The 27060-nt window shown below is 36.8% G+C and overlaps 1 protein-coding gene across 3 annotated transcripts in view; it reads left to right on the top strand.

The window, feature by feature from the left end:
- mylka (myosin, light chain kinase a) overlaps positions 1 to 27060 on the top strand; it is a 61858-nt gene that overhangs the window by 7008 nt on the left and 27790 nt on the right. Inside the window, exons 2-10 of one of the 3 annotated variants that reach the window (XM_053496383.1) lie at positions 4662 to 4820; positions 17244 to 17451; positions 19603 to 19648; positions 22050 to 22215; positions 22308 to 22473; positions 22616 to 22637; positions 23668 to 24206; positions 24607 to 24810; positions 25651 to 25785. In XM_053496383.1, the coding sequence (XP_053352358.1) occupies positions 4668 to 4820; positions 17244 to 17451; positions 19603 to 19648; positions 22050 to 22215; positions 22308 to 22473; positions 22616 to 22637; positions 23668 to 24206; positions 24607 to 24810; positions 25651 to 25785 (1639 nt within the window). In that variant the 5' untranslated portion in view covers positions 4662 to 4667. Of the gene's footprint in view, positions 1 to 4661; positions 4821 to 16983; positions 17103 to 17243; positions 17452 to 19602; positions 19649 to 22049; positions 22216 to 22307; positions 22474 to 22615; positions 22638 to 23661; positions 24207 to 24606; positions 24811 to 25650; positions 25786 to 27060 lie in introns of those variants that run through there. The other 2 variants (XM_053496382.1, XM_053496384.1) reach the window with 2 other exon arrangements.

The raw sequence follows: 27060 nt of genomic DNA, 5'->3' as shown, positions 1-27060 counted from the left end.
TCTACAACAATACTGGGGATTTCAAAACTATAAAATAACACATACTGTATGGAATTGGGTAATTATGTAACAACAACAAAAACAAGAGTTAGTTGTTATTTACAGAGGTCAGCCTTTCTGTAATAGTTCTTGCAAGAACAGTATTGTCAAGTGCATTTGCAAAATCCGTCAAGCACCATAATGAAACTGAATCTCATGAAGGCCATCCCAGGAGGGCGAGACCAAAACCTACCTCTGCTGCAGACGAGAGGTTCATTTAGAGTTATCAGCCTGAAAATAACCAATTAACAGCACCTCAGATTGGAGGCGTTATGAAGTCTTTACAGAGCATAAGTAGCAGACACATCTCACCATTAACCGTTTTGGACGCCTTTAGCATTCCTTTACAATGTAGAAAGAAATAAAAATCAGGAACGATCATGGAGTTAGAAAGTGACCCTTGAACGGTGAACTTTTGAACGGTAGTGTATGTCCCGCAGATTGTTTATGATGTCTGACCTGTCTGAATTAGGGGTGCTTGGATCAGGGTTTTTGGGGCTCATCTCTGATCACAGAAATCAGAACTGAAAAATCGTAATTTGCCATTCTCTTATTTTTTCATCCATATTACAAAGAAATGCTCAACTAAAGAGCAAAATATTTTCGTTCCGTAACTATTATCAAGGGGCTCTTACAGATGCCAAAATGAAAATCAGAAAGCATTTCAATAGAGGATTTACTACAACATCCAGCATAAGCCCTGAGACCAAATACCAACATCTTTAAACTGCAAGTGTTACAGACTCTACCAGAGGGAGGCGATGAGAATGTGGGACGAAAAAAATAAAGGAACTGCTCTTGGTCATGGTCTGATCTGTAAACGATGGTTGGATGGAAAATGTATTCTGTCTCACGATTTACAAAAATCACCAAAATTCCTCCAGACTAAATGTTGCTACACCTTACATTTAGTGAGCTAATATCATTGAAAAATATTAATTATCTTTATTAATGATTTTATTGCTTTATAATATATGCAGTTATGTATATGTGACAAAGATCTAACTTAAAGTTGAACTAAATTGGAGTGATGTGGCGCAGCTGGTAATGTTGTTCCCTCACTTCTTAATCCATGGGTGTGTATATTTTTTATAGTTACTGTCTGCTGCGGTTCCCCTAGTTTCCTTTTGCGTTTGCTTTTCAGAAACTTGTAAGTAGATTAATTAACCAAAGAGGTGTATGGTTTTGTGTGTGTCTCTGTGTGTCAGTCCACATTTCAGTGTGTGATGTTCTGCAATGTACTATGTGCGTTCCTTCCTTGCCTCCTGGTTAAACATGACTGTTAATGTTAATCGTTCCAGTTGTTCGTGGTTCTTTGAAAGCGAATAAGCCCATTGTTTATATTCAATATATTCAATTGTAAAAAAATAAATAAAATTAAAACAAACTGGAATTCTTTAGGAATGTTGTAAATGAGAGATCACATTGGGGGAACATTTTTTTGCCAAGCTTGTTAAGTTATGACTCTCCTGTTCTGTTCTGCTCGGCTGATTTTCTTTTCTTTATAAGAAGAATATTCCTGATCAGTATGCAAACCTCCTTCCAAAATGTAATAGTGTAATATTAAACAGCTACGTTGAAACTCCGGTGGCAAGAGATCGGAGGTGTTTGTGAACTCCACCTTGAAAGCTTGGTGCAAAATCAAAATAAGTAAAGATCACATTTCACTTACATAAGTGAGACCTCCATAAGTGCTGTGGTGTTTTCTTATGGTGTGATACACATATTTATTAAGCTGAATTGGGTGTAAATTATCACAAAACACATTCAACCATGGAATACTTTAACCCTCCAAGAAAAACCAAGTACACTCATTAGAGCAAAGTTCTTTCTTTCTTTCTTTCTTTCTTTCTTTTTGCATTTGGCACATCTATAATAATAATAAAAAACTTTAATTCCACTTGTAAAAGAGAGACCCATGTGCACTAAACAGTTTTCATGCACTGTAGCATAAGCTGCTGTGATCCTAAAGGAAGCTAATATAACATAGAAATCGCAGAAATCCAAAAGGGAATTAACTTGCTTTTGAAAACACAACGCTCCTTAAAGTTTTTTGACACTAGAATTTTTCTTCCAAATGTTGCAACTTTTTATATGGAGTGTCTGCCATTTATAGTGGTTTAGGAAGCACACTGATATAGACCTGTGATTTCTCTTGCAGTTTAACTACTTTTTAAGCTGCTTTTGTAGAACTTTGCTGCATCCAGTTATTGCAGACCGTTCTTACCTCAATAACAACTTATAGGATCCTTTAGGAAAAAATATGGTGCAAGAATCAGGATGGATGGAAAGAGAAGAACTAAGCGGAGTGGGAGGGGAAAAATCTAGAGCGATACAACAAATATCCAGCTGTATTTACACTATGCGTGGATTGCTTAGTAGCTCTTGCATTCCTTGCATGCATGTGTTCTCTGTTCATCTATGTTGATGTTTTTTATTTTTAATCAAAGTCCCATTCCTCAAACAAACAAAAGGATGTTCTGGAGGGTCAGGCCTAGCTGACAAGAGTTACAGAGTGCTACTGAAAGCCTCTCCAGCTTAGTGCAATTCTTCCTCCTTTACCTCTGCATCTCTCACTGGACTGAGGACGAGTAAAGCAGTACACAAACTGTAAAAGGAGCATTGGTGCTGGATCCTCAGCCCTGAAGAGATGAAATCCCTGTGGTTTAAGCATTGTGTGTGCTTTTTATTCCTACTATATATTTTTATGTTTTTTACAACTGTGTATTACCATGTTCTAGTACACATTTTGTTCTATTACACATTTTGTAGGTTTATCATCTGGTGTTAATGCTTGGTTTACATACTGCAGCCCTGGAATGACTTCAACAAAAGGGATGAGGACAGCAGGCCAGCATACTCTCAGCTCCTGCATTATTAATGCTTTTAAAAGTGTGTGCAATTGAAAATGTGTTAACATCAAAAACAATGGTTCCAAATTTTTCAGTCAATTGAGGAAAATGCTCTTCTTTGGGGGGGAAAATGCATTAAGGTAGCATCTTCACTTTAAAAATGAAAAAAATATTTGATACCTTAATTGATTTCCTTGGGGAAAATAAAATGTAAAAGTATGAAATCGCACACATGCAAATCAAAAACAATTAGTTAAAAATAATAATTTCTGGAAAAAGTCTGGCAAAAGCTAAAATATTGCACTGATTTTGTTTTTTTACATTACATTTCTGTCACTGTCTGTTTCTACACAGAAATACTATACAGCAAAGGAAACAACTAGTTGATCAAAAGGCAATTTATGTTTTATTTATTTAAGTAGAAAAGATGATTTTGATTATATGATTATAATTTGATGTTTTCTGCATGATTACAAGGTTACATGACTGTACCCTTTAGCTGGTTGGCTGACCTCTCAGTAACTTTCCATTTAGTGGCAGGAAATTGGAAGTGCTTTGGTTTACTTGTGGGTCTCTCTCTCTCTCTCTCTGATTCATGTGTATATATAAATTTGGAAATCCTTGTGTATGTTGGACAGAATCATTGAAAATGACTAAAATGGCCACAGCCATTCTAAATAAAAAAGTACAACTAATTCATTTTATTTTACAGTATGTTTACGTTTGGCAGATGTTAAGTCTGGGAGATTTTATTTTAAGTGACTCGAAGCTGACATAAAATCCAAGGAAAATGATGTTTGTTATGCAGTTAATGAACTGTTTAAGGCCCATCAGTGCTGCTCCAGACCTGACTTCTTGAGTTGACTCCTGGATGGAATGTCTATCCTGTTAGCAGGCTGATTCGTCCCTGAAGAATGTACTATAGTATACCAGCTTAGGGCTCAAATGACTTGTGTGAATTTTAGAATGAAAATGTACTTGTATGGTAATGAACTGCACTTTTGTAAATAAGAAAATGTAACATATGGTCATGGAAACAGTCTATGTAAGATTGCAGTTGTATGTCAGCGTGTTCATTGGTTTACTGGATTGTCTGGGTAGCATGTACAGTGCATTAGATCATGTTTTTTAAAAAGAAAAAAAATCATAAACCTGAGTGGTGGAGAAAGTTAAGTTGACTTAATGTGTAACTCGTGTGGAATGTTAGCCGTTTCCAAAATTTTAAAATAAGCTTTTGCGTAGTCGAAGCTTGTAAATTCTGAGACATGCTAGATATGATGTGTTACCTTATCTGTTTTTGCAAGCTGCAGAAGTAAAACAAATGTTCTTATTTGTAGCCAACTTCACCCTTCACCCTTTCGCCATAACAGGAGTGCATTGGTTCAGTCTAACACTGTCCTTAACTGTCTGTAGTTTTTTAATGTCACGTTGAAACCAAAGTATATAAGGAAGTGAGATTAATTTATAAATTGGAAAATCACTTCCTATTTAGTAAAATAAAAAAGGTGAGTGCTCAAGAAAACGTGTTGGCAATAAGGTTTAATAGATGATAAACATGTTAGAAGACATGGGCATGCGGGTATATCAACACTAAAATAGTATACATATACATGTGAGAGGCATGGTGGTTTATTGGGTCGTTATTAAATCCTGAGTATGACAAGCGTATGAACATGTATCTTAATGATGTTTTCCTCCAAACAACTTTTACACTCTTATGTGTACTCTAGTAGATCCAGTATGGAACTTTGTTTTTCTATTATTTCTCAGAGAAATATGGGCGACGTGCAGTTGGTGACAAGTTCTCTCATGTCGAAGACCAGGCTGACTTTGGGGAATGTCTCTCTTGGTAATGAAGCACCAACATTCACGCTTCCTCCTCGCAATGCCCGTGTCTGTCAAGGAGGCACAGCTCGACTTGAAGGCAAGGTACAGTGAACCTCTCCTTAGCCAAATACTTCACTGTTCTAGCATTATAAATAATTTTTCCATGAATTAAAATTCAGTAATGTTCATTTGGTTTGATCAGCCATGAGTGGTAAGGAGCAATTAAGTTGCCACATAGATGCTTTAAATTTTATGAAAGGTTCTTGTAATAAGAAAATAATCTTCATTCAGGTGGATCTAGTGCAATCAGGTGGATTTAATATAATCAATTACATTCAAATTAAAATTGCTGTATGAACATAGTTCATGGTCAGAAATTTATTTAGAGTTTGTCAATAAGTTAAGTATTTGTTTATTAGTTTATTAATAACTTTAAGTTAATAATGACTGGCAGACATCCTCTTGATGAGATTCTTTCTCAAATTATTTGATGTTCGCTGAGGCTACAGTACCAAGAAACCAAAATACTTCTGGATGCAAAATGGTGCTGGTATAAGTTAAAATCACGATCACAATATGTGTCAAAATAATTGCAATATAATATTATTATTGTTGTTGTTGTTGTTATTTAGCAAATTCTGCAGCACTAGTTGGATCCAAAATCAAAAGTCTAGTAATATCTGTTTACTGTATTAGTGATAAACTTTTTTGTTACTGTCATTTATAGTTATGAAATCATTACATCAAATTTTTCTTAAAGATACTTTAAGTATGAAAGGTCTCATTTGAGAGAAGTAAACCTAGTATACATAGTTCACAGAGACACTAGCTTTTGGGTTGATTGCTAAAATGTGAATACTTTGAAATACTTTTGTCTTTTAGCAAAATGTTATTTTTAGTTTTATAATTTACTGCTAGTTAAGAAGCGACCCCCTTTCAGTGATCAGAATCACTATTTTGGAAAAGGATCCCCCCCCACACACACACTAAAAGTGATTTGTAATGTCAATCAGGTGAAACTACAGTATTTACCTTCCCGATGGCACACAATACCATTCGATTTTTACCTGTGAATAACCGTGGTCATGCTCAGCATGACCAGCTGTAGCATTTCAATACCTGGTGGTGCGTCTGAAGCAATCAACCAACTATGGGTGGCAGGGCACTGTCAAAAGATCTCCATGATAAAGTTGTGCACAGGCACAAGTCAGGAGAAGGATACAATAAAATCTCAAAGGCTTTATCACTGCCTAGAAGCACAGTAAAGTCTACTGTTAAGAAGTGAAAGGTATACCTTCACATAGGCCCTCCCTGGATCAGGACATCACTCCAAACTGGATGCAAGAGCCAGCGGGAAACTGGTCACAGGCTACAGTACCAAGAAACCAAATGTGGTTTAAACGGGAGACTTCTCAAGAAAGGCCACATGCAGTCATGACTAAGCTCTGCAACAATGCAGATGGTCATTACATACAGTAAAGCATGGAGGTGGTAATATCCTGTTATGGGAGTGTTTCTCCGCAGCAGGGACTAGAGCACTTATTGAAGGATTGAAGAACATTGGATGGGGCACATACCATCGAATTCTTGAGGAAAATCTAATGCTCTCTACCAGAAGGTTGTCAATGAGAAGAAGGTTTTGACATTTTCGTTTTATCAATGTGACGTGTCTGAATCTTCTCTCTAGTAACTATATAAAGAACATGGACCATATGAATTAGTAATTATGAAAAAAATACCTATAAAATTAGTTTCCCTTACTTTTTCTTTGTAATTTTTATTATTATTCCTTGTGTGGCCAAATAAAGAGATTGTACTGAAAATGACTGCAAAAAATATAAGGAAATGGTTATACTGTACATCTTTCACTAATGGGTAAATTGATATAGAATTATTTTTTTCTTGTGGTGTTTTTTTTTTTATTATTATTATTATTATTATTATTATAAAATCAGAAATCTTCAGTGTATTTTTAGAAAGTTCACATACAGGATGATATGGATTTGGGCCTATTCTTTGCTGCCTGTCTCTCATTCTGAGTGGATAGACACAGGATATTGAAATAATAAAAGCCTCTGCAGAAGCTGTCTATGTGTACTGTCAGGCGAGAGCAAGGGAGGGAACGAGAGAGAGATAGACAATGAGACTCAGTGGGAGCTGAGAATAGGGGGGAGAGATCTGGACTTCTCTTGTCTTCACATCTCAGTTGTTTTGTCAGAAAGCATCCAGAGAGAAATCCTTAGAGGCAGACACTAAGCTTACACTGCAGGAAACACTGGCAAAACTTGTGCCTTTAACAACATTAAAAATTCCAGCACAACAAGCCGCAGTCTAGTGGAAATCAATCACAGGATCACAACACACTGCCAAGAGTTTTATTTTTTTTATTTATAGTAGCATATTCCACCTCTTGTTAATATTTTTTATGAATATTACATACTTTTTTTTAAAGCGTCAAACCACTGTCTTGTGATTTTCTTCTTCTATAACTGCTAAACGGTCATGGGCCATGTTTTATTTTAGTGTATTAATAAATGACGAGTCATACATTAATCTGTTTATAGCTGTGCAACATCAGCAAGTTAAGCTCCTGTTATCAGTTATGTTATTAGCAGTTTTAAACGGGCAGATCCTTATAACCTTGGGGAATTAAATGCAATAAAAAATTGCAATGCTGAAAAAATAAATAAATAGTCTTACCATCTCAAAACTGTCAACAACAGTACTAATGTTATAATAATTTGTGCTGTCAGGTTATTTTTTTAACAGTTTGTTTTTAATCATATCTTTTTTTTTTTTAGATAAGATAAGAAATAACACAAAAACAAGAGACACATAAGTCTAGTGAATAAGTACACAACATATTTTTATGGATAGTTCATTGATTTCTACACTTGATGGATATTTCTCCCTTGTACTTTCAAACAAGAAAGGCTTTAAATTTAGTTTTAAAAATGTAGAAGCTCTATAGTGCTTTACTGCAGTTATTACTGTAACAACAATTTGAGTAATTAACTGCTCCAGAGGGCATCAAGTACATGTAAGTTTTGGACCAGGAGAGTCCCAGGCTAGGACATTGAACTTTACCTTAAAAGGTAAAGAGATTCTGTACTGTGAGATTTTGCAACCAGTCTAGAAACCCATGGGCCAGCTAGGATTGTGGTGTGGAATAAGACATGCGGCAAAGTGAAAATAAAAAGAAAATTTAAAAAAATTCTGGATGGTTCTTTAACGAGATCTCCAACACAATTTTTTATTTATATAGCATAAGACAATAATACCAATAACACTGTTAACACTGAGACAGTGATGATAAGGAATTATGCACCTTATGCTCCAAACAAGGCCTCAACTACTTTCAGTTTCCTGAGTCATACAGTAACAAGCTTAAACAAAGAAAATAATTAAAACAAAACTAATTATTCCATGAAAATAAAGAAACGGCAATACAAGGAATAGAACCGTCAAATAAAAAAGCTCAAACTGAGAAGAAAACAAAGAGAAAAACAAAACCTAACATGAATTAGGACTTACAAATATTTCTCGAAAATGATATGAAGATTTAATTATTCTCATGTGATCATTTAAACAGTGGCACTCAATAACAAATATCCATACTGTAACATAAGCTCATCTGTGACCTGTGAAGAGAAGGGAAAGTCCTTGCAAGCGTCTATAATTCCTGCCATTTGAAATACTTTTTAGAGAAAAATCAAAGAAAATCAAAATAAAGTCAAAAGATTAAAATTGAAAAATTTGACATAGGTTTTACAGGGTTTGATAAAAAAAAAAAGTTTGATTGATTGCAGAAACGTTGATTGATTATGTATCCAAATTGTTAAAAATTGCCCACTATAAAACTGAATAGCTTTTATTCGTTTTATTGGATTTAATTAAATACATCGTGTTAAAAAAAGAGAGATTTTATATGACTTAATTAAAGAAATACAGCACATTAAACAATTGACGTTTTTACCAACAACAAATGTAAATTAATGCAAAAGCATAATAATAATAATAATAATAATAGTAATAATAATACCTACTATAATAATCCAGTAGACTAATATTTTAGCCTTACAACCAAACAGAATCATAATGATCAGGATTTAAATCACCTAAAGAACATTAAATCCAAATTAATGAGATTAAATGAAGAAATGATCTTAACTGCACAAATCCAAGCTGAAATTAACACAACAAACTCCTTATGACAAAGATGTCAAAGGGAATATTATAAAAAATAAAAACCAGAAAAGAAAAATAATAAGACAAAAATGTCAAGATTTTTCCAAAATTAATATAAAAAAGCCATTTTTTTATTGACACGTCCTAGTTTGAAAAAAACTCTAATTCAAATCTACTAGAAAAGCCAACTCAAACCACTAAGATTTTTGAAAGTATTACCCAGTTGAACGATTGCAAAAATCCCGGCCCTGATGGTCTTTCACCCGAAGTGTGTAAATCACCTATCTCAGACCACCTTGCTGATCTATATAATGAGGCTATACACAAAGGCAAATTAAATGCATTCTGTTACCACAGTGTAATTTTACTTAAAAAAGGCAACCCACATAATCTTAACAAAAAAACAAAAAAACTGTGCAATAAAAGGTAAATTGATGGACATCTTTTGTATAATGCAAGACCGCATAATAAATACACAAACACCACCAAACAGATTTCATAGTAGCATTCGATTAAAAAAAAAAAACTTTGATTTTTAGATCTAGAGAGTACCTCTGGGAAGCCATGAGACATTATAATTTCCCAAAGAAATCTATTGACATGATTTAAATTCTATATAAGAGTTCAAACACAAATATTTATGTAAATGGTAGACTAATAGATACTTTTGAGATTCCCAGGAGAGTAAAACAAGGTTGTTTATTGGGTGCTGTACTTTATATAATTGCAATCAGCCTGTTATTAAATTAAAATAAATTAAAAGTAACACTGCCCCACCAATAGACATAAAAACAAATGACAAAATAAACATTTTGGAGCTTTACAGTAACCCCTGGGAATTGCACTGAGCATAACTGGAAAAATCAAGAAGAAGAAATCTACTCTGAAATAGAAACATGGAATGTGTCAAATTAAAATCCAAGTAATTAAGACTATTATACTACCAAAACTACTATTTTTAGCAACCATTATCCCACCTGACAATAAACGTATCATCAGGTTAAACAAATATTTGTGAACTACATATGGTGTAATAACAGGGATGTTACAAGATCTCTTTTGATATAACTCCAAAGAGGACTTGGTGCAAATAAAAATTTTCTTTTTAGATTTGGCACTTGCATTTCATGCACCCTGACTTCAGGTGACCCTTAATGCAAAATTAACTTTATTTTTTTTTTATGAACAGAGGGAGTTTGGGGTTTTAAAAAAAACATTATTTGAGGGTTGTTTCAACTAGAGCATTAGCAAAACATTTTGGGGAGCTCTGCCACCTGTGTTAATAGTGCTAACAGAAACTGCAAAATATAGGACCTTTAAACTGACATGAACTTGTTTCAGTATGTTAATTAAATAATTTAAATCACAAACCATGGAGCATACTTTTGTTTTTAAAGATAAAATATGTTGATGTAGGGAAGTTTAAACCTTACTAGGCATAATATTTAATACTTAGTATATCTATAAATGTTCTATACTTTACTGCCTTTCTGCTATAAATGTTGGCTTTCCATGCAAAAAAAAAAAAAAAAAAGAGTAATTCATAACTGTTGTCTGCCGAATGGAAAATTGGAGAGAACATGAAGCAGACAGGCCGTTTCAGGCCTAGTCCTCTGTCTTGCCCCATCAGTAGTTTGGACAAATCGAATATCACTTTCAGGTTCAGAAAGTAAGCTGTGTCTACGGCTACTCCCAGCAGACAGTCTCAGGCTGTAAATCCGACCAAAAACAACAGTGAAGAATCCGGAGGTTTTTTTTTTTTTTTTTTTTACGTTCCTCAGCTCATGCTGTTGTGCAGTTTTGCAGATGGACTGAGAGAACACCCCACTGTACCACTCATTGGCAGCAGCTTTGGTGTAATCAGTCAACTTGACATTTGCTGAAGCAGCACTGCTCAGTCTTACATCAGTATTATACAACCAAAAAAATGTCTGATCCTTACTGCAGATGAACCCCTGGATCCAGTGCTAGCAGATTTCTAATGTGCTGTCACTTGGACAACAACTTATTAGTGTCTTGAGATCATACTTATTGCCAAGGATTGTGTGAAAGTGTAATATAATGTAGGTCTGGTAAGTATTAGATATATATATTTTTTGTGCTACTTCTCGTGAAAGACAGGTCTGAGAATAAGTTCTGATAGCGATTAAAATACTTCAGTCTTATGGCTCTTACTTTCCTGCTGTCCTTCTGTTTTTATTTTTCTCTTCTTGAAATGTTTCACAGCCCAAGTCATCCATTTAGCCTGTTTGCTTTGATGATCAGAGGGAAGCCAGATGTCTCTGCTTCAAGGCGTGTTTTTTCACTTTGACTTTTACAACAGATTTGGTGTGGAAGGAATTCCTTAACAGGAATGTTCTGAATGAATCAATTACCATTTATAATGTTATGTTAAAAAAAACTTTAAACTACATTTAAATATATATTAAGGTACAATCAACAGGATTTGGTGGAGGAAGAAAGAGTTTCCTTGGATTGGCAGTTCTATGGCAGTTCAACCATCATGGTTATCGTGACATGAAACTAAAATGTCCTGCACACGTGCACACAGACACCAGAATTTTTGTCTGATTTATAGAGAAGAATGCAGAGAAGTTCCACAGTTCTCACAGGAGCAAGTGTCATTGGAGAACATGTAAGACTGTGATCTAGCACTCTTGGGGAACATCAGTCAAGATGCACATGCATACAGTTACACTTGATCTCTGTCTTTACTCCAACATGTATGAGCAATGCAAATATTAGTAACAATAGCAAATATTAGTTATTCAATAGAAATGGTGGCCAATTCCTTACACCTGCTAATTCTTCATAGCATACCTCAATTGTGACCACAATAAAAATCGTATGTTTGTCACCTTGTTCTGTATCCTAAAATAAAAAGACTGAACTTGAAAATAAGTAATAAAAAAAAGAAAAGAAAAAAAGAGTCTGATGGCAACAGAATGTGATGTTACCTACTGTAAATTCAAGAACTGTTTAACAACTTCACAAATTACAGATCTGTAATCGTCCTGGAGAGAAATGTCTAGTTATGAGAAATTGTAGCTCTAAAATTCACAGCTTTACACAAGAATGTGGTATAATATGGTGTTTCAGCACCAAAAACATTACAGTAGCATTTTTGGAAAGTTTTTGCCTGAAAGAGAACATGCTGCAGTAGAATTTAGACAATCTGGATAGATTACATAATTGGATAGATGTGTACACTCGTTTACACATACTAGGTTAATAACTGTAAGTATCATCAATCAAACACTTGAAAAAGGTTTTTTTGTTTGTTTGTTTTTTATCTTCCCCAAATCACAGTGGCCAGCATGTAACTAAAGTGGCCATATTATCTGGTTTATTTACTATGCACCATTCATTTTGGCACCATGAGGCTCACTCTAAAGTGACCATCCTGAACTCAATTTACTGTCTGTGTGACGTTTACGCTTCACTCTGAGTCCATCTTGGTTTCTCTTCGGGGTCTCTGGTTTCCTCCAACCTCTCAGAAACATGCCATTATGTGAAGAGAAGAGGATGTGAATTAGTATGCGCAGGGTACCTTTTTCCAGGTGTACTCCCACCTCATGCCTAGTGTTTCCGTGATGCACTCTAGATCCTCTGCGACCATGATCAGGTTACAATGCTTACATAAAGTGGGAATGCATTTTGGGTTTTGCTTCTTTTGTTCTCTCTTCTTTTTTTATGCTCATTTAATGACACGTGGCCATTGAGGCCAATTATAATCAAGGCTTATAATCACAATATTAAGGAATACTTTTAGAAGAACAAGTAAGCTATTATAGAGCATGAAAACTCAATCAGTTGCTGAAGCAGCGTTGCTCAATCTTATTTAAACATTATCCACGATAAAATGTCTCAAAACCACTGCAGACCAAAGCCTAGGCCTAACATTAGTAGGTTTAGTACTGTAGTATCCTGATGTTGCGTTGGTGGCCAAAGGTGTTTCAGATTGTTAATGTAAGTGTTGCATGACTAAGATTGGGTGAATAAGATTAGGCCAGGTGTCCCATGTGCCACTCTTTTTGATACACATCTGAAAATGAGACCTGATAAAGCTTAAAAGACCTTTGTCATTTTAATGTATATATTAAACTGTCTCTTTGACAGCTTCATATTGCAGCAAAAATGTCTACCTCTGCTCAGGTGTTACATCGTGCTTTAATGCCACATAGACTTTAAGACCATTATTAATCAAATGCACTATTTCAATATTTGGTAATTCTTCTTTCTGAATAATTAATGAGTGATTTTTACATATTATTTGTCCTCCTGTCCTGGCATGTCCTCTACTTCCCTGTGCTTTTCTTATTTGCTTGATCTGAGCCAGCTAAAGGTGGTAACAGGTTCTATATTGTATGTAGCTCCAGCATGCAGACTAACTAGAGAAATGTTGCTGTAAGAAATACTGCAAGGTATGCTGTTTGTAGAAGAAAAAAAAACTGGCTGGATGTGAGCTTATTGGAAGCATATGTAAGGGATTTCTTTTTCTTCTTTTCTACTCCCCTCTGGAAGAATTGGATGTGAATTAATTTTATTTATTATAACCTAGTTTGTTGCTATCACCAGTTAGGTTTTGCTATCTAAATGCATGACAACTGACAATCTAAGAGGCTCTATCTTCTGGGGCAATGAACATGCAACCCCCCAATAATAGGGCAAATGTTTTACTGTTAAAGTGCTTGGCTGCCACAGATGCTATTAGTGAATTTTACTTGGCACATAATGCATTAAAATTCTCCCTAAATGTAAGTTTTAAACAGTAGAAGCTCTCTGTCTTAAAATGAACAGGCAGCACTTCGACTTTTCCAGATTTTGTGGGGTTTTGACAGTGAGAGCAAAGCCAAGAAAATGAAAAGGCCAAGAAACTGTTATAACAAAAACATGAACATCAGGTTTTGCTTACTGAGTTAAACAACAAGATGACATCACGGCCTTTTTTATGAATAGAATGAGAGGTTTTATAGAAGAGATCTGTCAGATGTTGCAATCATTGGTGTATTTATGATGTAATTATTGTGAACAACAAAACTGAAGTGAAGTGTTAAACATCTACATCCACAATGTGTCCTCTTTTCACGGCTGTTGCCGCTCCACACCATAGACAGAAAAAGAATGAGTTGTACAAAGTGTGTTTACAAAAATAGGGGGAAAAAATCCTCGCATTCCTAAGCATGAGCTCATTCTAGGTTTTTTAAAACATCTGACATTTCTAAAATGAATGATCTGTAATTTATATAATATAAACTTAATGGGACATGTGCTTTTAGGAAAATATTTAATAATTAAAAAAATATGTTGTGCCTTGATGTGAAGTTAAATACTGTTAACAACCAAAATTGTATTATTTCTAATAATAGTATTTTGCGAAGTGTTTTCTTCTTTTCATGCTTTAGAAAATACTTTTATTTTATTTTTTTATTATTTCCTAAAAGATATATACTTTTTACAATCTATTTATTGTCCAGTTTCATGTTGTGGAAAAACTACAAAACAGCTCTTATTTTCTTCCTAATTGAGGGTAGTAAGATAAAAACGCAGCTTTTTGCAGTCATGTTAGCAAGAAACTGCTAAGCTCAAAGCCCGTTGTCCCGAAGACATTCTAGCTGTTACCCATCACAGTAGCTACATTTACATTTAGGCATTTGGCAGACGCTCTTGTCCAGAGCGAAAAGTGTTTAAATTTACATCATTGGACAAATACACTGGGTTACTAGGATACTAACCAAGTACAGTACCATCAGTCAAACAAGTGAAGGGAAGCTCATTCCACCAGCTAGGTGCCAGAACAGAAGTGGCAGCAAGTCAGTGTTTTGTCCCTGAAATTGATTTTAGTGACTTTGACAAGGTCCAAATTGTAAAGACTTTATGACGGAGTCAGAGCAAATCCAAAACTACTGCTCTTGTGAAATGGTCCCTGTCTGCAGTGCTTAAAGTAATTAAAACTAGTGAACTGGTAAAAGGGTCATGAGCAGCTAAGGTTCAGTGATGCACATGGAACCTTCATGGGAGTGAAGGCTGATCCAATATAAGAGCAACTGTAGCTGTACTTGCTGAAAACGTTAATGTTGGTCTCCATTGAAAGGTGTCGGGCCCTACTCAATAGTAAGCAGATGGTCATTATGCTATGGCTAATCTGTGCATATACTAGGGGTATTCAAATCTACTGGAACTGGTGATGAAATTTCTGATTGACATTTACGGAGGACTTCAAACATAAAACGGTGATGAGACTATCAGCCGCAGTAAAACATTTAAATGGTGCAAACATTCTAAAGAAGGCCGTATAGATCCAATGAATGATGATCTCAGCCGAGGTCCTCTGAGCCCACAGCGGTTGTTCCCATGAACGTTTAGCAAGAGGAACACCTGATCCTTGAAAATTAATGGATAACTTGGTGGAAACCCGAGGAAGAGACATGTCTATCTGTGGGAACTGTACACACAATCATTCACGAACACCACTTAAAAAAAAGCTATTAAAAGAGCTCTTGGGAGGCCAGCGTTTCTGATGTGAAGCAGGCACCCTGATCATGGCTCCGGCATACTGAAGTTCATTAATGTTGTAGGAGGTTATATAGTGAAATAAAGATGGTGTTCTATCATTCTGCAGAATCAAATGTCCCAGTTTGTCTTTAACACTTCTTGTTTTTAAGGTTTCTGTACGTTCATGTCATGATCAGGTAAAATCGTTACTTTTTTTTTTTTTTTTTGACTATATTGATCAAATCTCAGGAGTTGTATGGGTGTGTCTGTGGATTTCTTTGAATCTCCTGGTGCATTCCTTCTCATTGGTCTCCTTTGTACTTGTGTTCTTTTGTCTTTCAGCAGTAGTTTTATTTAATTTTTCTCTGCTTCATTCTGTAACATTGCTTCTGTCTGGGTGTGTGAAAGAAAATGGTAAGAAAGCAAGATCTCAATGTAAACAAGCCCATTTTTTTTCTCCTGAGTGCTGCAGGATTCCTGAGGTACAGCATTTGACCACAGTCTCTGACTCAAGGTCTTAGTCTGAGAGAGAGAAAGAGGAGAGCCGTAAAGTGAGCACACTGAGGAAATGCCTCCGCCACTTTGGTTTAATAAGGAGTTCAGACCTAATATTCTATTTTTGGGCAAATCCAAGAAGAACCTCTGTAAGACAGCGGGTGATTCGTTTCAAAAGAGGACATTTTTTATGTACTGTTGTGTGGGTAAGAAAACAAAGTTTCAATTTATGTACCAAATTGTTTTTTACTTCTGTTTGAAACTTTGTGGGATTTTGAAGGCCATCTTGTATCGTTCTGTTGTCTACAAGTTGTTTAGCCATATTAATTTATATTCTTTCAATCTGAAATTTGTAGCTGCTGAAGTCAGCTTTGTGCTTCTCTATGTCGTCAGTCATTTGTTGGAAGTGAGCCTGTGCTGTAAGTGTGTATTGGTTTCCAGAGTGAGTGAAGTTTTCATTCGCATGCACTTCGTGGTATACTTTTATTTACTTTTAAGTAAATATTGGGCCAATATTTAGGGCTGCAATGAGATGAGACGAGGCTTTGGCATGCCACAAGTAGAAAGATTGAGAAGGAGATTGTTCATTAAGCTTCTTATGAGCTATGGCTAACTGATGTGTATTGGTTAATCGATTTCAGAGACATTAGAGAGGAATTTCGGAGAAATTACTAAAACAGAACTGATGACTTTTTTTTTTTTATTGTTATAGTGAGCAACTGGGAAGAATGCAGAATATTCTTGGGAATCCAGAAGATTTTTAGTTGAAGTGTTCGGAATTACTGGCATGTTAGGAGATTATAGTGTAAAAGTATACAGAATAGTAAAAAGAAGCAAAGTAATTAGAGACTGTGCTGATGGAAAAGTATTTGGAGGACACAGTTGTCTCTCTAGCATCAGCACATGCAGGAATCAGGAAATTGAACGGGAAGCAGAGAAGGGGAACTCTTCCTCAGCAAGTGTGCTGGTGGTGATAATCAGTAACTTGGTGGTTAATGATGAAGGTTTCTCTTATCTTCACTATCGGAGTGGAACTGAGCCTGTGTACTGTGCCCTGGGCCAGTGTGGGCTGAGAGCTGATTATGTTTGCAGCAGTGTTGTCTTTTCAGCTGCACGGTTTTAATTATGCTGCTTACATGCAGGCTGTTCACACACCCAACAGCTTCCTGTGGATGAACTGACGGGAACCAGACTTTTTTTGTTACAGTAAAAGATTCTATGATAAAGTCCATTGTTTAGCTTGGCTCTTTTTTTAAATCCCTATTTGCATATCTTCTAGTATGTTTTTGCTTGGGCCTGTATGTGTTTCTATGTATGTGTGTATTGACACTTTCTGTGCTTCTGAAGGTGCGTGGTTCTCCAGAACCACAGGTGTGTTGGTTCAGAAATGGGAAAGCTGTGATTGCTGGTGGCCGATTCTCCATGGAGCAGAGTGCACGTGGAACCTTTAGTTTGGTTGTTGAAGGAGTCCAAGAAGACGATGCCGGACGTTACACCTGTGAGGCTTTAAACGATGCAGGAACTCGACAGATGACTGTAGACATCATTGTAGAAGGTAGGTTATTGTCTTAATTCTATTAAATACAAAAAGGCTTACAATGTTCATTAAAATTCAAAGGCAGTTGGTCCCATGGCATTAAATTACAGTACTGTGTAAAAGCTTTAAGACACTTTTCATTTTGTCATATTTTGCTTCCAAAGCACCAGACTTTCTTGTAATCTTTTTTTATGTAATCTTGAGGAGTAGTTCTCCAGACTTCCTGAAGGCTTATTTTTTGGCTTTCATTTTCAGTTTATTTCCTGTACCTGACCAGTTATAGAGGAATGGTTTTTGTTTATAAATCCACATAGTGACACATTAATAATTCAAGCATAAAAATCCATCTAACTCATGGCATGAATAAGTGAGAAACAGGCAAGAGGGGAAATTCAGTTGCTGTGTTTGTTTTTTGTATCTTTAGGGACTTTGCAGATTGTCACAGGTCACATAAAAAGAGATTTCTTTCATTTAATCTACATAATTTAATTTAATATGAAGAAATGAGGGGTGGCTCTAGACTCTTGCACAGTACAGTAAGTCCCCGACTTATTTGAGTTACGAATTTCCGCAGAAATAGAATACAAACAGACCTACGGTACACATCATGAAAGTAACTTACATGTACAAAAACTAGACGCTGCAGTCAAAAGTTCAGTACAGTATATTGCATGTGGGGGTATGGGAGAAATGAGTCACCCTCACCGGTTTCAATGATGATAGAAAATGGTTGTCCTATAAAGCTGTCCCGATGGTAAATAATGTAAGTTCACAGTCTGAACTGAGTATAATGTAGAACAAAACCACCAAACGTGTGTGTTTGTTTTTTTTATACTTTACATTGCATATTTGTGTCAAAAATATATATGATTCACTTTGTCGGACTTACAAACAAATTCGACTTATGAGCATGCTCCCGAAATGGAGCTTGTTTGTCAGTTGGGGACATACCGTACTGTATTTGTGGGGATGCTAGGCCAATAAATCCACCTTATATTTTTATGTTAACTTTTCTATTTGCAATATTTAACAGACCTACAAAAGTGCTTTTTAGTCTCTATCAAAAACATACCCATGCTAGTTAAATAGGTCAAGTTTAAAACCCTGTAACGGAGGGGTTACTACACCAGAAAACAAAGAAAACATTACTAGCTACAATAAAGGTTAGACTCTGGGCCTGCTTTAGTGAGCTAATGTCTGTTTTTGGATAAATAGCATTCATACCTTTAAGGAATCCCTGAATGTTTTCCAAGAACAGTCAGGCTAATGAATTTCCATAGTGAAGTCAGGTGAGACAGGGTTGGCCAGAGTCCCAAGCTTTGTTCATTTTGTTTTAAGCTAAAGCAAGGCCTGATGACTGAACATAAAATCCTTTACTTATCGCTAATATGTTACATGACTCTGCATTATATACAAAATAAAAAACAATAATAACAATAATAATGGGGAACAGGACATCTTAATACCTCTTTACTTAGAGGATATGGCTACTACTGACTTTGTCTTAACTGAACCATAATATTTGCATATGCCAAGGTCAAGGAACACAAATATTCAGACTCTTTGATTCTAAATTCCAGTTGCTATGTGCATATGGTATTCGGTACCAGTGTCCCTTCTCAGTATTTGATGACAAATTAGCCAGCAGACCATAACTGCTAAAGTAAATCGTTGAAAGGAAATGGCATATTTGCAAAACCAACATTTATGGCTGTCCCACTTGAGGATTTGAAGCATTCTTGTTCTTCCACTGAGATCTTCTTGTTCTTCCACATCCTCTTGCAATCACATTCACATTCCAGCACAAATACTTCAGCAGCTGTGTCTGTACTTCCACAAGCATTATGCTCTTCATACTGACTTTACATTAGGCATGAAATTGACACATGGCACTCCAGTGTATAAACTACATCAGTGTAAACACGAACGTGGCGTCTGGAGGACATCTGTGGTCGTTTATAAACCTTAAACACTGAAGACTCTTAGATGTACTGAATGATCTGGGATGTATATGGAGTGATGCATGGTTTAGAAGCTGGTAGCATGAACAGTGTTCTTGAGGTCAAATCAAGAGAGAGAAAGAGAGAGAGAGACAACAGTGAGTGAAAGAGGCTTCACTGCATGTGTATTTTTTTTCTATGCAACTGATATATTTTATCCATCACACAGACAATGCAGTCAAGAAGTACAGTCTTCCCTCTGCCAATAAACCAGGGTAAGGATACCAAACGTTTGTGTGTGTGTGTGTGCCTGCGTGTGTGCGCACGTCTGTGTGTGCGCCTCTTTGTGTCTGTGTAGCCCTCGCTGTAACAGAGTTTAACTTTGTTGTGTATATTTTATATATATACACAACAATGTTAAACTCTGTTACAGTAAATATACAGGTCCTTCTCAAAAAATTTGCATATTGTGATAAAGTTCATTATTTTCTGTAATTTTCTGATAAACATTAGACTTTGATATATTTTAGATTCATTACACACAACTAAAGTAGTTCAAGCCTTTTAATTATTTTAATATTGATGATTTTGGCATACAGCTCATGAAAACCCAAAATTCCTATTTAAAAAAAATTAGCATATCATGAAAAGGTTCTCTAAATGAGCTATTAACCTAATCATCTGAATCAACTAATTAACTCTAAACACCTGCAAAAGATTCCTGAGGCTTTTAAAAACTCCCAGTCTGGTTCATTACTCAAAACCGCAATCATGGGTAATACTGCCGACCTGACTGCTGTCCAGAAGGCCATCATTGACACCCTCATGCAAGAGGGTAAGACATCGAAAGAAATTTCTGAACGAATAGGCTGTTCCCAGAGTGCTGTATCAAGGCACCTCAGTGGGAAGTCTGTGGGAAGGAAAAAAGTGCGGCAGAAAACCAAGCCACTTTTGAACCAGAAACAGCGGCAGAAGCGCCTGACCTGAGCTACAGAGAAGCAGCACTGGACTGTTGCTCAGTGGTCCACAGTACTTTTTTCGGATGAAAGCAAATTTTGCATGTCATTCAGAAATCAAGGTGCCAGAGTCTGGAGGAAGACTGGGGAGAGGGAAATGCCAAAATGCCTGAAGTCCAGTGTCAAGTACCCACAGTCAGTGATGGTCTGGGGTGCCATGTCAGCTGCTGGTGTTGGTCCACTGTGTTTTATCAAGGGCAGGGTCAATGCAGCTAGCTATCAGGAGATTTTGGAGCACTTCATGCTTCCATCTGCTGAAAAGCTTTATGGAGATGAAGATTTCATTTTTCAGCACGACCTGGCACCTGCTCACAGTGCCAAACCACTGGTAAATGGTTTACTGACCATAGTATTACTGTGCTCAATTGGCCTGCCAACTCTCCTGACCTGAACCCCATAGAGAATCTGTGGGATATTGTGAAGAGAAAGTTGAGAGATGCAAGACCCAACACTCTGGATGAGCTTAAGGCCGCTATCGAAGCATCCTGGGCCTCCATAACACCTCAGCAGTGCCACAGACTGATTGCCTCCATGCCACGCCGCATTGAAGCAGTCATTTCTGCAAAAGGATTCCCGACCAAGTATTGAGTGCATAACTGAACATAATTATTTGAAGGTTGACTTTTTTTGTATTAAAAACACTTTTCTTTTATTGGTCGGATGAAATATGCTAATTTTTTGAGATAGGAATTTTGGGTTTTCATGAGCTGTATGCCAAAATCATCAATATTAAAATAATTAAAAGGCTTGAACTACTTCAGTTGTGTGTAATGAATCTAAAATATATGAAAGTCTAATGTTTATCAGTACATTACAGAAAATAATGAACTTTATCACAATATGCTAATTTTTTGAGAAGGACCTGTATATGTAAATATATTTATATTTAGATACTAATGAATTTCTTGCATTTAATCAGAGCCTTATTCAGGAAGGAATTTGCTTTTTGTGTATTGAAAACCCACAATATAAATCTTGGATTGTAAGCATCATTTTGTCCATATATCAAAGTGAATTTCCACATAAGAAATAATGAAAACTCCAATGATTCGTTCCACAATCCAGAAATATTCATACTTTTTTATGTATACAAAATATAAAGTAAAAATAAAACAAATTAAACTGCACTTTACCTTAATAATCATGGCTGTAGTGATTGAGACCAGGGAGAGGAGGAGGAAGTGTGGGTTTTTTCTCTCTTATATATACACACACACACACCAGTTTACGGATAGAGACTCTCACTCACACAAGCGCAAACACACACACACTGGCTTTCCAACAGAGCCAGAGAGAGGAAGGGAGGAGGAAGGGGGCTACTGTGTAGGACGACTTTCTCATGCACATATGCATGCACACACACACACACAAAGAACCACAAATTTGTCTAATGGCAATCCGCGTCATTAAATGTTACTATAAAAGAATAAAAAGTACAATATGACATTATTTTATTTAAAAGAAAACCTTTAGGAAGGTTTCATATAACACAACCTGGCAAGAGTTATTACATTTGCTTTAGGACAGGTAATAATTTTAATTACAAAGAAATCAAATTTCCAGTCATTCCTTTAATGAAAATAGGGAAAAGACAGCATCTGTCTGGAAATGAATAATGTTTTTGTTTCTGTGATTTTTTTGTTGTTTTTTTTCACTCTAGTGGTCGCTTAGGGCCCCTTGCAGTGGAGAACAGACCCAGTATCTGGGGTGAAAGTCCTCCAAAGTTTGTAACCAAGCCTTCTCGTCTCTACCTAAAAGTTGGACAGACTGGCAAATTCTCAGTTAAGATTACAGGACGTCCACAACCACAGATCCAGTGGTTTAAGGTAAAAGCACAGAATTCATTATTTCTACCTAACCTTGGAATGAGAGGACAAAAACTCGTATATGATTCATCTCACTGCATGGGTTGTTGTAGGGTGATGATCAGCTCCAGAGTTCAGAACATTACAACATGTTTGAAAGGTCAGGGCTGCACTTCCTAGAGATCCGTTTTGCACTTCCTGTTGACGCTGGGGTATACACCTGCCTGCTTGCCAACAGTGCGGGCAAGGCCTCCACTACAACAGAACTCATTGTTCAAGGTATAGTCATTATGGAATTGAGCTCGTCCTTAATGGGAGAAGCCAAGCCAAGCTGCACGTTTGCAAGATTTGTAAGATGTTGTACTTTATTATGGTATTATTTGTAATATGGTTCTTGTATTGCCTTGCTTTTTGCGTTCAGGTTCAGACACAGATGTTGACATGTAAGTAAATTTTACCAGTAACTTTTTACAGTACATTTTACCAAACTATTATTTTCTATACCTAAATGTTATATAAATGTCTTGCATACATTATTTACGAATATACAACAGTTAGTTTCGACTGAGTAATCTGATTGGGCGAGAGGTATTCCACAAGAGGTGATAATGGTGGGGGAGCATGGCAGCACTGGGACAATTAACTATATATCTGTGTCACAGGTGTCCTTACAGTCGTTAATTAACCTGATTGTTGGTCGCCAGCATGGTAAAAGTTGGCCAGTACGGTCCTCAGTGCTAGAAAAAGGGGAGAGTGGCTACTGTAACTGTCAAATCCTGTCACGCGAGCACTTTCAGCAATCGTCTTTGTTGTTTTGTTCACAACTAAAGCGTGCTATAATTCTACATATAAATATAACTGATATCTAACACTGGGCTGAATCCCAAATCCCTGTCTAACCCCTGATTAAAGGCACTACTTGGTGTGTGGGTCAAGGGATTGTTCCACACACCAAGTAGTGCAGACCAAGGAATTGTACACCATAGCGCACTAGATTTCCATTTTATGCTGTTTGGGATTAAACCCTAAAATTCTAGAAGTTAGCTTATATTCTAAAGGGCAATAACTTGAAATATATAGTAAATCTTGTCCATTTGTCAGAACTGTTCTGAACATCCATGGTTCATTCTCCTGGTCTTTTAGTAACATAGTACCTCCAAGCAGCTAAAACTACTTTCACTCTTGATAGTTTTACTACCTGTTGGTCTCCAGTTCCGTCATTTGTTATTCTACAGTACAGTAGTTAGTTCTGTGCCTATGACTGCTTCACATGTCGGCTGATATTCAGTACAACACCACTATATTGCTATATTGCCTATCTATTTTCAGCTTTTTACACTTTATGGTAATATTGTAACATATTTAATATTTACTGTACAGATTCATTAGACATTGTGAATATTTAGCCTGTTGGGTTTGGTAGTAGGTTGGTAGCTTACACTCGACTGTTGCTTACCTTTCTCCAAGCTGCAGCAAATCTTCAGGTAATGATCTCCCAAAGACGGCTGCTGCTACTACAGCTGAGCATAGAAGTAACGGCCTTGTCCATGATCAAAAATCCACAACCTCATCCATATGTAGCACAATCACAGATCCCCACACACCAGTCACTACCACCACAGCAGCCATAAACACCCCAGCAACCAGGCCAGAGACCCAGAAAAGCACTGTGATGTCAGTCCTACAGCCTTCTGGTGAATCAAAAGATGAGCGGTTACCAGCAGGTCAACAGAGGTCATCTACTTCTATAACCATTAGGAGTCAACTGGCCAAGAAAAGCAGTTTTGAGTCCAGCGCCAAGGTGACAGAGCCAGTTGTGCAGAAGAAAGATCAAGATAGTAGAAACTCTTCTGGGAGAAACATGGTTCTTGGAGTGATGGAGTCCAGCAGAGAGACAAACAGGATGACTAGAGAGTGTCAGGTTGAAGTTCTGGGAAGTCCACCCAGCTTTGATTTACAGCCTCAAAGCCAGGAGGTCATACAAGGAACCAAAGTGACATTCAAATGCCAAGGTAAGCATGGTCAGCTTTAATATTTCTGTTCCCTGAGTTCTCTATTACACCACCTTACATTCACGAGACATGAGATAGCAATGACTTATGAAATCGCTTCGTAAAGCAGTTGTTAAAAATTCAAAATCATCATGTGGGAAACGGACATGCCAAATCTAGGTCATTAGGAATATATTTTTCTTTCATATTCACAAGGATTTCATTGTGTATTGTTTTTAAGAATAATTTTACATATTTGTTCTGTAATTTATACCAGATTATACCAAACAATATCTTATAACCTTTATGTTCAATTTGGCCTAAATAAGCCAAAGGTTTACTTTAGAATAAGAAGCCCATTTCACACAGGTTATTATATTGAGAAATTTGTGTGTTTGTGTGTGCCCATGTGTGTCCTCAGTGTCTGGTTGGCCGGTGCCCATGGTGAGCTGGGTTAAAGATGGTGCTGTGCTCAGACCCCAAGCAGGTATCAGCACTCATCAGGAGGGCAATCTGCATCTTCTTTGTGTTGAAGCTGCGCAGAAAACCGATACAGGACAGTACAGTTGCACTGCCACAAACAACAAGGGGAAAGCTACCTGTAGCTGGACTCTTAATGTAAAGAGTAAGTTTAGATAAGATTGAACTTTGTCACAAGTGTGTTTCTTTGTAGGTCAGTGCTCCTCATGTTCATGTAGGTTTCTGCATACCTGCCATAATCATGCTGTTTAAGTGCTAGATGTGTGCATGTTTATCAATGAGTGTTTAAGTGTGTATGTGTATAAGTGATTACTGAGGATGAAAGAATTAATGATGTATCACTTTAAAACATATAAGTTAGATGGTGAAGAGTATAATGAGCATGACTAACCAGAATCTACAGTATATGTGTGTCTATATACGGATGCAGTATATATTGGCAACCCAACGGCGACAGGTCTCAAATCCCAGACTCTCCGATAAGCAACCCAGAACCACAACCGCCTGAGCCACAACTACCTCACTTAAGCCTTGGTGGAGTCCTAATATGAAAGTATATTGTTTTTGGAGTGGTGTCCTGGAACACTTGTAGACTGTCTCCCTGAGAAGGATAGCAAGAGGAACGGAGAGAAGGATATGACTGCTTGCTCAGCAAGAATTGTGATGAAATTGACAGAGAAAGAAATTGGATGAGATCTTAATGTAAAAGTTGGAAGGTCAGCTGAACTGTTGCCCAAGGCGTGCACTATATGCTTTATTTGAGAAACTGTTTGACCAAATAAAGGTCTGGTTTCTTTCATCATAATCTGACCGCATGCCTCAGTTAGCTCATGTGCTTTTGAGCTTAGGCTGTATCTCATACTTGGGAAGATATTTTAGTGTTATTTTATTTGTATTTTTTTAGGTTTAGATTCAAAAGCAATACTGCCATCTCCTGGTGAATCTGACTGTGTGTGTGTGCGTGTGCATGTTTGTGTGTGTGTAGGCCTGCATTTAGAAGGGAAGGCTCCAGTGTTTAGCAGTGCTCTAAAGGGATGTGCTGTAACAGAGGGGCAGAACATCAGTCTGCAGTGCGCAGTAGAGGCCAGGCCACAACCCACAATCTCCTGGCTGCTCAATGGTAAGAAGTTCCAGCATCTTGTAAAATGCATAGGAAAAATATCAATAGGACATGACTCGACATTTTTTTCACTTCCAATAACTATATTTATACTAGATTGCTGATAGTACACTTTATAGCCAACAGAGGGCAACACTGTCAATATATCGCCAACATTTTTCTCTAACCCAATCCTTAGTTCAGAAATTTTTACATTTTAAGAATATTCAAAATCTCTGGATATGTTCAAGGCAGAAGGTCTCCTTATGCAGCAGCTCTGTGCAGGAAAACTGTAACTGAAGCTGAACCACAATTAAATTGGGTGTGCGTGTGCGAGAGTGTGCGTGAACTTTACCTCGGCTCTGTACCACGTTAGCATGTCTGGTGTCCGTCCAACTCCAGGTGGACATAAATATGTGCACTACTCAATGGGTTGTGTTTATTTACAGTCTCGAAATGCTTTTCATGTGATGGTCTGTGTAAGACAAATCATGGAATGTCAGGTTTAACAAAGCACACTGAGAGGACTTGGGCAATGTTTAACCCCTTAATCCAAAGAGCTTTGTTTTATTTATTTATTTTTTTATTTAAAACAATCATTTTGTAAATGTGTAAGGATTTGTACTTAAACTCTAACTGCAGTCTACACAGACCAGGGGACACTATTTTACAGTGTGTATATGCGTGCGTGCGTGCGTGCATGTGTCCCACAACATTGTTTTATGTCTTTTACTCCTATCAGGTCTGTGTAATTCATCATGCATAAATGTGCTGATTTTATATGCCGATCCTGGAAAACAGAGGTTTATGTGAGTTTTTCTTAAAAAACAGAGGGCTTGGTGAGGTTTTTAACTGAACACAGACATAGAGGCATCAGAGCTTCTTGCACTTTGGAGCTGGTCTGGTCACACTTTACTTTGTATACATTCACAACACAAACACATATGTATATTTCTTATGAGCAGTTATTTGTCACATTACGTCCCAGCATCTAGTGCTTTTTTGGATGAAAAGAGCACTTTTTCCATCGAGGTGGGCGTGGCTATACGCATAACTCAACAGAGCCAATTAACAAGATGGCTTACCGTGAAAACACAGAGTATGCAGAAGACACGGCAACAACAGTAATGCACCTACAAGCCGGCAAAATCCTCACAAAACATTAATGAAAGCATGTCACAGCATGGATTACTTCAAAAAAGGCAAATAGACTATGAAAACTGAACCTTTAAAGATGAATGGACAGGTCAATGAGAGAAAACGTGGGTCGTTAGAGCAAACGTATCCCCTGTATGA

This window comes from Clarias gariepinus, chromosome 5 (assembly GCF_024256425.1).
Source record: "Clarias gariepinus isolate MV-2021 ecotype Netherlands chromosome 5, CGAR_prim_01v2, whole genome shotgun sequence".
In the NCBI taxonomy this organism is placed as follows: domain Eukaryota; kingdom Metazoa; phylum Chordata; class Actinopteri; order Siluriformes; family Clariidae; genus Clarias; species Clarias gariepinus.
This window is presented reverse-complemented; position numbering and strand designations above follow the sequence as displayed.